Source organism: Euleptes europaea, chromosome 5 (genome assembly GCF_029931775.1).
Source record: "Euleptes europaea isolate rEulEur1 chromosome 5, rEulEur1.hap1, whole genome shotgun sequence".
NCBI classification, from domain to species: Eukaryota; Metazoa; Chordata; class Lepidosauria; order Squamata; family Sphaerodactylidae; genus Euleptes; species Euleptes europaea.
In genome coordinates this window covers 77,070,994-77,084,853 of record NC_079316.1, presented here as the reverse complement: position 1 = coordinate 77,084,853, position 13,860 = coordinate 77,070,994, and the positions used below count along the sequence as shown (strand labels likewise).

The 13,860-nt window shown below is 44.9% G+C and overlaps 1 protein-coding gene across 1 annotated transcript in view; it reads right to left on the bottom strand.

The window, feature by feature from the left end:
• Positions 1–3,963: 3,963 nt before the first annotated feature.
• The window catches only part of DPYSL4 (dihydropyrimidinase like 4), a 36,452-nt gene continuing 26,555 nt past the window's right edge, over positions 3,964–13,860 (bottom strand). The window contains exons 11-14 of the mRNA XM_056849624.1: positions 11,679–11,849; positions 11,008–11,187; positions 6,731–6,902; positions 3,964–4,349 (exon numbers count right to left, since the gene is read on the bottom strand). Of these exons, the coding sequence (XP_056705602.1) occupies positions 4,258–4,349; positions 6,731–6,902; positions 11,008–11,187; positions 11,679–11,849 (615 nt within the window). The 3' untranslated portion in view covers positions 3,964–4,257. The remainder of the gene's footprint in view (positions 4,350–6,730; positions 6,903–11,007; positions 11,188–11,678; positions 11,850–13,860) is intronic.

Sequence of the window (13,860 nt, the reverse complement as noted above, 5' to 3'; positions counted from 1 at the left end):
AGATGTGCACTCCTGGATCAGACCGGTGGTCTGTCTAGTCTAGCATCCTGTTTTACTCAGTGGCCAGCTAGTTGCCCTGGATAGCATAGGGACTAAGGCCAGCATGGCGTAGTGGGTTAAGAGCAGTGCTTTGGAGTGGTGGACTCTGATCTGGAGAACCGGGTTGGATTCCCCACTCCTCCACATGAGTGGCAGAGGCTAATCTGGTGAACCGGGTTGGTTTCCCCACTCCTCCACATGAAGCCAGCTGGGTGACCTTGGGCTAGTCACAGCTCTCTTAAGCTCTCTCGGCCCCACTTACCTCACAGGGTGTCTGTTGTGGGGAGAAGGGAAGGTAATTGTAAGCTGGTTTGAGTCTTCCTTAAGCGGTAGAGAAATTCGGCATATAAAAACCAACTTTCTTCTTCCCTAAGATGTCGGCTCCTTTCACTGGAATTCAGAGATTTACAATGCTCGCATGGTTTACCGCCTCAAAATATGGAGGATCCCTTTAATTATGGCTGGTAGCCACTTGTGGGCCTGTCCTCCATGAATCTGTGTTCAAACAATTGTTGCTGAGTTAAGGAAAGTGTTCCTTGCAAATGCAGAAAACCTACCAAACTTAAACGCATACTCGTAATTCCCTTGTGAATGGGGGGGATCACATGAGAGCCAGCATGGCGTAGTGGTTAAGAACGGCGGACTCTAATCTGGAGAACCAGGTTTGATTTCCCGCTCCTCCACATGCAGCCTGTTGGGTGACCTTGGGGCAGTCACAGTTGTCAGAACTCTCTCAGCCCCACCTATCTCACAAGGTGCCTGTTGTGGGGGTGGGGAAGGCAAGGCAATTGTAAACTGCTTTGAGACTCCTTCTGGTAGAGAAAAGTGGGGTATAAAAACCAAGTCTTCACCGTCTTCTTTAAAACAGATGCTGCATGAGCAGTTCTGGAGCTTGTCCCAGCCCTTGTGTATATGCTAAAATTGTAATCAGCTGTTTTGGAAGGAAAGTAAAGGCTGAATCAGATCCCGCTCCCTGCCAAGTACCTGAATGATGAAATTACAGTTGCTGCTGTATATGCCCAGTTGGATCCTAGTTATTGTCTTTTATCATAATGTTTATGTCTTTTGGGAAGACTGTGCTTATAGGTCCATGGTAATCTAGTGCAGGGGGTCCCCAGTGTTGTGCCCATGGGTGCCATGTTACCCACTGACACCTTTCCTGGTGCCGACCAAGTGCTTGTAGAAAGTGAGCATGGCCAGAATACATAAACACATGAAGCTGCTTTATACTGAATCAGACCCTTGGTCCATCAAAGTCAGTATTGTCTACTCAGACCAGCAGCGGCTCTCCAGGGTCTCAGGCAGAGGTCTTTCACATCACCTACTTGCCTAGTCCCTTTAACTGGAGATACTGGGGATTGAACCTGGGACGTTCCGCATTCCAAGCAGATGCTCTACCACTGAGAGCCATGGGCCAGCAAAGCTTCTGATGGGCCACTGGAAATTTGACTGGCTGTGCAGATTTTTGAAAATGTTGCTTTGGCAGCAGCTGCCACCACAACAAAAGGGATCTTCAGTTTGTGACTGAAGGTAAACTGCGGTGGGCGTTTTCTGGCTAGCTCCGCCTACTGCGGCAACCATTTTGTGGCAGGCATTTTGTGGCTGTGCCCACTACGCCGTGTCAGAATTCCAAATGTGCCTGCAGGCTCAAAAAGTTTGGGGGCCCCTGATCTAGCGGATCCCCTTCCCCAAAGCCAGGCAACATATAAGTCTGCATTGGGAGTAGCTTGTGAAAAGCACCCCCGTTTTGGCTCAGCCCTAAGCATAACTGAATCAAATTCTATATGCAACTGATCTATATTAGGAAATGCATCGGTACTAGAGTAAGGAATCCATCCCGCAAATCCAGGGCCCTGCCGCCTTTCCCACTATACTGAGATAATAAAATTGGACCGAGAAACACGATTTTTTGTTATAGCATTATAGGTCATGAGTCAAAAAAATTCCCAGAAAACATTCCGCAGAGATGCAAAATACAATTTGGAGGAACCGTTAAGGCCTTTGCCGTCTAGAAGCTATCTGGTTGACATCCAAAGGTGTTCCACCAATTTCCGTGAATGTTGATTCAATTTAGACTGATTGGTAGGACAATAAAGAGTGAAGTCAAGGACATTCGTCTGGCTTTATCGTTTCGGCCATTTCCGACAAACTTTATTGAATGTAAATAAGGAAAATAAGAGAAACCTCAAAGCAACAAGAAAAAAAATGAGCCATTTTGTATAGTCAGTCACATGCATAGTTCTATGGATATGATATGGAATATATAAGATCACTTTTGCTGTACATAGCTTTAAATATAATAAACCTGTTATATATAAAAAGTTCACTGTATGGAAACAGCCTCCAAACTGTCTGGTTTATAGGAAGGCCTACACTTGTTAACTGGGAAAAAATATGTATAAATAATCTGTTTTTAAAAAACCCAAGACTAACAAAAAGACTAAAAACACACTGGCACTTCCACAATTGTGTCAGGTTCCAGAAATTCAGCTATTCCCCCCACCCAAGTCTAGATGTGTTTTTATACCCACTCTAAAGTGACACTATGACATCTAATTCCATGAATGTTCAGACAACACTTGTAATTTCTTATATCCATGCTGCCACAATGATATTGAGTGACGATGGTTCCTAAACATGTTCAAGGATCTCACAGTGAGATCTTACAGACGTAATCAAAGTCTAGCATAAGCCATTGGTGGCTTAGGACATCACTACTGGTAAAATGAAATCCTCTGGTTTAGAGCATGAGTCTCAAATAGGGATCTACTAAATGTGGGAGCGCTACAGGCGAAAGACAATGTTGGCAGTGGGTGCAGACTGTAAACTTCACCATGATTATTGCTAACCATGATTTGCTGCCATAAATCTGGTTAAGATCTCAAATGTACAGCAAAAAAGTAGCTTAGCTTGCTGAGTTAAATCCTGCCCCTAAAGGGCATATGTAGGAACATAATAGTGAGAACCTCTTGTCATCTTGGAAGCAGAGGCTGAAGAGATGAGTGTCTTAACCAAGGTCTGTCTAGTGCCAGTGTATCTCTTGAACCATGATTACCTCATATCATCATTTGCAAAATCCATTCCAAATGCTGCTTTCACATTCCACTTTGTAATCAACCCTCAACCATGGTTTAGTCAGATGTGAGAGCCAACCATGGTGAAGGACACCAAATAAAGGCTAAGCATTATGCTGGCAGATGGGACAACTGTGTTCAGTGTTTTATGGGCTGATCAGAGTAAAAAAAGCCAAGAATATACGTTGAAATAGACAAGGGTTTATTCCCCAGTAAAAGTCCTCATTATCATAGAAAGAGCAGGGATTACTGATGGACGCAAATCCAAAATCTGTATTCAGGGCCTTTTATGCATTCTCAGTGACCTCATGTCTAACTTCCTGTTTCTTCTGGGTTTGTTTTTTTCAGTTAAACACGCATTTTGCTCCCTCTGATGGTTGATTCGACACCACACAGCTTTAAATGAAGCGTTTCTACCTGTACTTTAAATCAGCAGCTTGTTGTGCTTCATAAAAACTGGTGATATAGTGAATTGACCACTAGAGAGAGCAAAACGCATGCCTAACTGAAAAACACCTGGAAGAAACAGGAAGTTAGACAGGAGGAAAGGAGAATACATAAAAGGCCCTGGTATGCTTTTGTTGTAATACACAGCTAGCAATTCTTCTGAACACAATTTAAAAATACTAGAAGTTCACACCTTTGCATGCATATCTCTGAGATCTATACATTGGGGAAGGATTTACTTCTTTTCTACAGAGGAGAAGGGATGGGAGATTTTATCCTGAGTAAGAAGGCAAATTATTTTCTTATTCCGGTGTTGTACATTTCCCTCCCAGCCCTTTAATCTGGCAGTGTAAAATATTCATGATATTATTTAAAAGTTCTCCCTTCAAACCACACATTTGCTAATTGTAATTTATAAAACAAGATGATCTTGGGGAGTATAACAAGGCAGAGTATTTAAGAATACAACATCTGTACTTTAAACGTAATGCAAATGCAGCTCTCCAGTGGAAACCAGGGAGACAAACCAGCCACAGTTAAGCACTTTTAAGCCCCACTGGTAAATATGGGAGAAGATTTAAGCACATACTTAACTATCCCATGGAAACCAATGGGGCTTAACTGTTGAAGTATGGCTGAACCATGCCCAAATAGTTATCTTTAGTGTAATGTGGGAAGACTATTCAGTTTTGAAATATTAGGACAGAGATGTAATATTGGAACGTCCACCTGGGGGTGCGATAATTTTCTGTGCAGTGCGTCTTGCAATGTGGTCATCTGCTTGAGATCCTAGAAGAAGTGACACATAGAAAGCATGTGCAAATAAGTACATTAACAAATGCCATTAATACAATACAGTCTTATTTTTACAAAAGATGCTCAGCTGTTCGGATAATCAGATTGCCTGATAAAAAAGAGGGCTGTTCAGTTATGTTTATGGTGGCAAATAAAATTGAAGTATGGTTATTTTTGAGAGGAGGTGGAGGAATTTAAGTAGATAACTGTTACGGCAGAATTTAACGCACTAATACCATGAATTAAGATCCTTTGGAAACCAAGCCATGATATTCTGATAAAAGAGATTAAATTTTACAGTCTAAAGGGAACTGAAAACACAAGGTAAATTCAAGCTACAGCTAAACACTTTTAATAATCCCATTAATATCAATGAGTGAGATTTATCACATGCTCAAACTGAAATTCATGAGTGTTTAGCTGGCTGGATCAAACCCACGGGTATTGTAGAATAGATCTTATTGGCCAAGCAAGAGTAAACACTTCTGTAGATGCATGCTTGAACTGAGTGAAAACGAAATGCTTTCCCAAACCATTATGATGTAAGGAAATGTGTAATGATGAACTCGGTCAAATCAAAGATAAAAAGGATGTATCCTTCCAGGAAAACAACTCTTTTGTGCTCGTCATAGTTAAATTCTGAATATTATAAGATTAGTAAATTCAATTTGGGGGACAATCCCAGCTGCTTCCCTGATCCAGAATTACTCTCATGGGTCCTCTCCTAGGGCCAACTTGAATACTGCGGACCATGTTCTTTATGTGGAACCTGTAACGTCTGACCAGATACAGCTCCAGGCTGCACCCCCCACCTTAGCTGGTGGCAAGCATCTCATACTGGTAGGGGAAGGGACTGTTCTCAATGTTTTCAACCATGGCAGCGGGGTAGTGCAAACAGCCTCCTACATGTATCAACCTTGTTCTTGGTTCCTGGCAGAGTAATTCTCCCATAACCAGGCAAACCCACAAAAGAAGGGGCCCTTCAATGTTAACACAATTGCGCGACATTCCTCCTTCCGGGGAGGTGATCTTCAGCAGCTGCCACACAGCAAATGAACATTTTAATTTGTCAGTGAAGGACAAAAGGAAACCAACAAGACAGCTGGACTTACCCCTTGTACCAGTGGAATGTTGCATCTATGAAACATGTGTGTGTGTGTGTGAAGTGCCATCAAGTCGCAGCTGACTTATGGCGACCCCTTTTGGGGTTTTCATGGCAAGAGACTAACAGAGGTGGTTTGCCAGTGCCTTCCTCTGCACAGCAACCCTGGTCTTCCTTGGTGGTCTCCCATCCAAATACTAACCAGGGCTGACCCTGCTTAGCTTTGGAGATCTGACGGGATCAGGCTAGCCTGGGCCATCCAGGTCATGAAACATGACTGGACCCAAAAGAAACAAGGGCAAATACATGACCGGCAGCGCTAGTGTGCATGTTGACTATGCAACTAATTGGGCCCTGAAGCATACTGAATGAACAGTGCCATCATAAGAATGCTTTCCTGGGAGTAAAGCCCAAATGCATAGACTTGACTGAGCTCCTAAGTAGAGCTGCTTAGGACTACTCTGAAAGGAGCTCAACCCAGCGAGTACTAAACCATCACACATGCTGCTACGGGCTGCTGACTAGCTTACATCAGTGCAGGTGCTGGTGTAGCAGCTGTATGATACCTTTGCTATCACCCCTCAAGGAACTGCATTGCCATGCAAAATTAAATGCATGAGAACAGCTTTGTTTTGCTAGGAATCCTTGCTGTCGGATTCAGACATTATCGTTCAGAGGTTCTATTTTGTAATCGGCTTACTGATCGGCTGAATAGTTCTATCATAGCTGCAATCCCCCCTTGAGTCCCAGTGAGAAAGGCAGACTATAAGCGAAGATTAAAATAAATAAACAAATCACAGGCATTCAGACACAGATGGAACTATTCTTGGTGCGTTGAACACTTGGTAAAAACAACACCACCAGTTTATCCCCTACGTTTCAATTCTGCAAAGTTCCTCGATGGAATATCGAGGACTTCAAGCTGTATCCCAGGGTCTACCTAGACGGAGCTCACGACAGCAATGGGCCATTATTGCTTTGTCAACAAAATGTGGGTCTCCTCTGGGGCATTTATTTATTTAGAACATTTCTACACTGTCCCGCCAGACAGCCAGCTCAAGGCAGCTGACAAAACAGGACATAAAACAGTAAGAGTGGCTGACAATTAAAAGTCCGGTGTTAAAAACTCAGCCAGAGCATTAAAACGCCGAGCAGTTCAAAACGAGTCTCCTGAAACAGTTCACCCGGGAAGCTGTTCTTTTCTTTCTTTCTTTTTTTTAATGTCCCTTTTGTTCTCTTTATGCGCCTCAACTGGCAGCTTTTATTTCCTTACCAGACAAGCTGAAGCCTGACTGATGTAGGTTACGGATCGGAGGAACGGTTATCTTGCCTGAACAGGGAGCTATTCTTGAGGTAGGAGTCGGGGCCACAGCTTTGGCGGTGACAATCACGTCGTGAACCGGTCCGTCGTACAGCCCACGAGGGACGCCATGAATTTCCGCAAGCTGTGAAACAGGAACAGGAAGAAGCACTGTTCAGCAGATGTTTTTTTCCCCCAGAGTTCCCTGGAACGTGCTCACAAATAAGCGTTTCAGGGCAGCCACTAAAAAAAAAAAAGTCATTTTGTCCTTTGACAACAGAGGTGACAAATGTTAAACATTCAACGGAACTGGAAATTATGCAATTCCAGCATCCTCAACTTTCAAGGAACTGGATGGAGCCATCAAAATGGGTAAGAAGAGAACTAGTGGGACAAAACTCTGTGGGCCTGGGACCCCATGAAGCCACATCAGACATGTAATTTACTTCCATGTGATCTCTGGGTTGGATCTTGAACCACGAGGAATGACAGGATATACATGTAAAAATAATAAATACTATCTGGGCGGCGTGAGGGGGCCCCCAGAGGAAACCTTGCCTGGGGACCCACTGTGGCTGTCAGAAGACCCGGGAGCTATACAGCTTCTTTCGTGTTAGTTCTTCTTTTCTCTCCCCTGCACACCAACATACAGATTTTGTGGCATTTCTTCACACAACACATAGTTAAATTGTGGAACTCCCTGCCCAAGGATGTGGTGATGGCTGCCAACTTGGAGGCCTTAAGAGGGGAGTGGACATGTTCATGGAGAAGAGGGCTATTCATGGTTATTAGTAAAAATGGATGCTAGTTATGATGCAGACCTATTCTCTCCAGGATCAGAGGAGCATGCCTATTATATTAGGTGCATTGGAACACAGGCAGGATAATGCTGCTGCAGTTGTCTTGTTTGTGGGCTTCCTAGAAGCACCTGGTTGGCCACTGTGTGAACGGACTGCTGGACTTGATGGACCTTAATCTGATCCGGCATAGCCTTTCTTATGTTCTTATGTTGGTAGCTCCGCCCCTCTGAGGATGTCTGAATCAAGCAACCATACTGACAGGGCTAACCACATAGGCCTGTCCCACCCAATCCATTCTTCTCTTCTGGCACAGTGCAGAGTGAATGGGAAAGACCTATGCGTGGCCCCAGTCACATGGTTGTAATATCGCACATGCCTCCCAGTAGCGTGGGATGCCACGTGTTGTGTGAATGGGACCCTATTAAGAAACTACTCAGGTGCAATTACATCCTCATATTTTGCTATTCAGCAATGTATAAAACAACATTCATGGTAGAAGGCAGGTGATGTTTAGCCTCAGGCTTGTGAACAGAGGTGATGTCACCAGAGATCCAAAAGAATAAGTGGTTTTCATGCGGAAAGGGCATTTCTGTTTCATTGTTTACTGGGCAGACTGATGATGCACTTGAGGGCTGTCACAAAGAGGCCGCGTATTTTCCATTACTGCCAGTAACCACGTTTGCTTTCCAAGAAGCTGATGCTGTCCGCGGGAGCAAAAAAAAGAGAATCCAGGCCGTCTGACCGAGTGCCCAGAGTATCAAATGCGACTGCCTAAATGAATTAACATCACAAGCAATCAGCCCTGATCCGAAGGCCAATTACGAGTGAGAAGGAGGCTAACAAACCTCCAGCTCAGTATAAGTGAAAATATATACTTTGGGAGGACTGCGTTCGCGGGGTGATCTAAAATGACAGCGTGTGTTCCTTCAGTCAAAGGTAACGCGGTTTGATTGGTAGCAAAATAGCCCATGGAACTTTCAGCATCTCAGCTGGAATCAGAGGGGACAGAAATAGTTTCTCCCACCCAGTTTCGCTCCTCCCGATGCGTACAAAACACAAGACAAGGTCAACAAGGCAGATAAATCTGAAGGCAGGAGTGGATGTGCGGTGCTCCCTATGAATTTAAAAAAATGGCCGATGTTGTCTGGGCAACCTAGCAAAAAATGTAGGTGGGATGGGATAATTACGCAAAAATTAAGGGGATGACCCTGCAGCGTTTTGTCCCATACAACATCCACTTAAATCATATGCCCTGCTCCATGTGTGGGAGTCTCCTACTATTCATAGCGTTGCCAGATCCCGGTTGGGAAATACTTGGAGATTTTTGGGGCAAAGCCTGAGGAGGGCAGGGTTTGGGGAGGGACTTCAATGCCATAGAGTCCAAAGCAGCCATTTTCTCCAGGTGAACTGATCTCTATCAGCTGGAGATCAGTTGCAATAGCAGGAGATCTCCAGCGAGTACCTGGAGGCTGGCAACCCTAACTATTCACCTGCCCACCTGCACAGAGTTATGCTCATGGGAGGATCTTGTGCACCTTGAGTTGATGCCATTCACTGACTCAGGTGGCCAAAAACCCATGGTAGTGCAGCACATGGAACAAGTGGTGTTTAGATGCTTACAAACATGCACCCTGATCAACTGCATGCAAAGTGTATACTGCTGGGATATCGTGACTGTTGGCATGCAACCTGTTAGTGACCCTCACACTGACCAAAATGCTATCACTTTTGCCTGTCTAGGTAAGTGCTCTTTAGTGGCCTGTTCAAGCAAGCAGCAGTACCCAAATCAACCTTATCTGCTACTATGGAGTAGTCCATACATAACATACATGCTTTGTGTAGAAAGTTCCTTCCAACTTGAAGCGTTAAAGCAACTGCTGTAACAACCACCTCTGAATCAAACATAACACAGTCAATGTAAAGGTTGTCCAAAAGGCTTTCATTTTAGGGGCCATGAATCAGCACTAAATTATGAGAACCTGCTAAAAAAATGAATACAGCGATTATATTCTGTTTTGGAATGTATAAGAATGGATGGTTCAGTTTCAAAGGTATCCCTCCATCATGAGAAAGGGATGCTGAAGCTCATTCTTGGGAACACCAATTATCCTAGATCTGCCTGTACAGATCTAGGGCAGAATAGGATTTATTGACACTGAATTAATCTGACTGCATTTTTTTAATGCGTCCCCCTCTGGCCAAGTTCCAAGATAGCGAACCAATTTTACTGAGCTCTCTGGATTTGCCTGCACAAAGTATGCTAGGCAATGGCAAATGATGAGCTTGAATGGTGGAGCAGATGCCACATTTTTCTCCCTGTTATGAACCCTCCAGCACGGTTACAATTGGTTGCTGATAATGCAATTCAGATGCAGGAAAATAAAAACAGCAGCAGTGGGACCGAGAAGGAGCGTTTGGATAATATACAACTGGAGCAACAGCATGGTGTAGTGGTTAGACTAGTAGCACTCCAGGTCTTAGGCACAGTAAGTTTTCCCCAGTGCCTGATATTTGAGATCCTTTAAAAATGCAGGTGCCAGGGATTGAACCTGGGACCTTCTGCATGTAAAACATGATTCTGCATGCTTCCACAAGCTTTTGCAAGTGGCTGCCAATGTTGTGGCATGAAGATGGGAAAGTGGCACAGAAGGATATTACATGTTACTGAGAAGAGGAATATTTGACACAGGGCTGCCATTTTCAGTGGCAATCCTGTTGCTCTATTGTTAACTTCCATCCTTAGAGGGGCATAAATTCAACAAATCGGATAAGGTTGGGGTACAGGTTCCATCAAACGGTACTACTCTTCACCTATTCCTGCCCTGGGGTCCCTTTTTCATGGCAGTATTTTTCCATCCTTAATTTCAGATCACACATAAGAGGATTTAGAGATTAATTAAAGTTCTACGACAATTTAGCATTGGTACTTGCTCACACAGCTAGGATAGTATGTATTTAGGGGCAGAGAAAGACCATAAAATAAGCAATGTTCACTTTCCAAAGTTAGCTATTTCCCCCAATATGAAAGTCATCTAAATTTAATACTAGATTCCCCAGCTTCACCTTCGAGCCTTAAAAAAGGCCCATTTTGATAAGATGATCTTGACCAAGACAACAGGTGTATTTTTTAAGTAGAACAAGAATTATTGCCTGACCACTTGCACACTTAAGGGTGGTACTGAAAATGTGGGTTGGCCAGGTTCATACTTATCAGAACATGGGGCATGTCATGTTAAATCTCCTTTTTTGAGAACTACATAAACAAACCTTGGTAAACATCTCTGCTAGTGGCTTACTTCTAGAAAACCCAGCATATAGCAAATCTATCCATCCTGGCCAGGTTGTTCCAGATCTGCAATTCTGACAGCACATTTGTAGTTAAAACTGCATTAGTATCCAAAATGTTATTTAAGCAGATGGGTCAGATTTTCATGTAACAAAGGTTCTCACCCTGTTTCTTGCTTTTATTCTTTTGTAAACAAAATCAGGGAATGTTTTTCGAGGAATGAAACGGCCAACGCCCTGGCTGACGAACAGATTTCCATCTTCCAACACAACCTTCCCTTGGCTTATAACCACAGTAGGGACACCGTGACATTCGGTTCCTTCAAATATATTGTACTCCACATTCTGGGGAAATCAACAGAACACATGCAGTTAGTTTCATGGTTTAAGGTCAAAAAAGGGACAGGCCCTGAACTGTGCCAATATGGGGGCTGTAGGAGGAGGGAAGGAGGAAATAGTGTGGGGAAGGGGACACAGGAGAAAATGAAGTGCCTCCCGCAAGACCTTGAGGGTTCCTTACTGGGCAACAGGCCCAGGCCTGATGGCCAGCACCAATCAATATGGCCATAGTTTTCTCAGGTAGAGGCTACTGGTGGAGGGAATCAGGAAAAGCTGAAGACTGGAAGACAGATAAAGGCAGTTTGGCCGGTGGGTGGGAAAGAGAGAAGGAAGCAGGAAAAGGGGAGAGGCCATAGGGGCTTTCACCTAAGGAAAAAAGAAAACTGTGGGGAGGGGAAGGTGAAATTCCTCCTGCAAGGGGTTGTGGGTTCCCCACTTTTAACTTTATAAATGGTAAAATATCTGATTTGGTGAAGGTAGGGGAAAAATATTTTTACCAAGTTGTGAGTTTTTGCAGAGATGATCTTCGTAGCTTTCGGATTCCAAATAATCAAATCTGCATCAGAACCAACAGCAATCCGTCCTTTCCTGGGGTAAAAGTTAAAAATCTTTGCTGCGTTTGTACTGGTCACAGCTACAAATTCATTTTCGTCCATCTTTCCTGTTGCCTGGGAATTAGAAAACAAGAACTTGAGAAAATGAAAACCAAGAAGAATGTGTTTCAGATTAGGGCTGTCGGTTCGGTTCCATCCGAACTGGAAACTGGCCGAATTTCCCCTGGTTCGGCGGTTTCCAACTCGGATGGAGTCAAACTGAAAAAAGGTGGGAAAACGCGGTGCCGAACTTGGCAAGTTCGGGGGACCGAGGAACAAATTCGGCAAGTTCGGTGTCCCCCGAACCTGCCTTTTCCCACCTTTAAAGAGCTCTCCGAAGGCAAGCAAACTTGCCTTCCAGAGAAACAACCTAACAAACCCAGCAAGCAGTGGCCAATAGCTGGCCAAACTGGGTCTTCTTCTGCCAATCAGAGAAGGGATTCTCATATTTGAACCTCTTCTCTGAATTGGCTAGAAGAGATAAAACCCCTGGCTGCTACAACTCTCCTTCCATTTACTGCTGCAGCTGCTGTGCTGCTGAACCTTTGGCTCCTGACCTGAGGTGACCTGCTGCCTGCTGCTCCTGGCTGGAATTGTACTGGAATCTTGAACACTGTCTCCCACCCTGACCTGACTGCCTGCTCCTGCCTGCTGGAAGAGAAGACATTCACAGTTTGACCCATTTTGGGGCTTTTTCTAAAACTTTTTTCCTGTGTGTGTGGGGTGGGGGGAGCAGATTCTGTGTGTGTGTGGGGGGGGAGGCCAAGGGGGGACGTTTACCTGTTCTTGCAATTTGATTGTGTTGTGTTTCCTTTGTTTGGGACTGAGATTTCTGCTGCTTTAGCCGGTTGCCAACTGTGCCTGGAGTGAGGTTTGTCTCTCTGCCAGGCCTGTGTTTGTGTTTCCTTTGTTTCTCCCTGTTCTAGTTTTTTGGGGGGGATTTTCCTATTCTGCATGGGGTGGCCTTGCAATTGGATTGCTTCTGTGGGGGATATGGGAGTCTGGGACTGAGATTTCTGCTGCTTTACCCAGTTGCCATTGTACCTGGAGTGAGGTACCTGGTTGCCAATTGTACCTGGAGTGTCTCTCTCTCTTAATGAGAATTCTCCCAGCATAGAAAAGCCATAGGGAGGTTTTTTCCCATGCCTCTGGGGGGGGGGCATTTTTGGAGGTGGGGGTCCCAAACTTTGAGGTTAGATTGCAAGAACCCCTGAGTTTGGTGAGGATTGGGTCAGGGGGTCCGGAGTTATGGGGTCTGGAAGGGGGCAAGCCCCCTTCTCCATTAAAACCAATGCAAAAGGTTTTACATTGGTTTTTATGGAGAAGGGGGCTTGCCCCCTCCAGGGCCCCCCCCCAATCCTCAGGGTCCCCTCAAGCCACCCTGAAAGTTTGGGACCTCTACCTCAAAAAATGCCCCTCAGAGCCAAGGGGAAAAACCTCCCTATGGCTTTCTATACTGGGAGAATTCTCATTAAGCTATTTCCTATTCGCGGTTAACACTGTAGGCGTCTGTTAACCGCGAATAAGGAAGTAGCTTAATGAGAAGTATCCCAGCATAGAAAGCCACAGGGAAGTTTTTCCCATGGCTCTGGGGGGCATTTTTTGAGGTAGAGGACCCAAGCTTTCAGGGTAGCTTGGGAGGATCCTCCTTGCAAGAACCTCTGAGTTTGGTAAGGATTGGGTCCGGGGGTCCAGAGTTATGGGGTCTGAAGGGGTCCCCCCCTCTGCCCATTGCATGAATGGAAGCCGGCTGCTATTCATTCCAATGGGCGGTGGGAGGGACCCCTTCCAGACCCCATAACTCCGGACCTCCTGACCCAATCCTCACCAAACTCAGGGGTTCTTGCAAGGAGGGTCCCCCCAAGCTACCCTGAACGTTTGGGACCCCCACCTTTAAAAAGTGTCCCCCCAGAGCCGCAGAAAGCATTGAATGCATTTTAAAGGGCTTTAAATGGCCAAATTTGTTCGGGAATGCCAAATTTCCTGCTGAATTCGGCATTCCCAAACAGGGTGTGTGTGTTCGGAATTCAGCCAAATCTGACCCAAATCAGCCCAGATTCGGCCGAATCCGAACCAATTTTTTTTT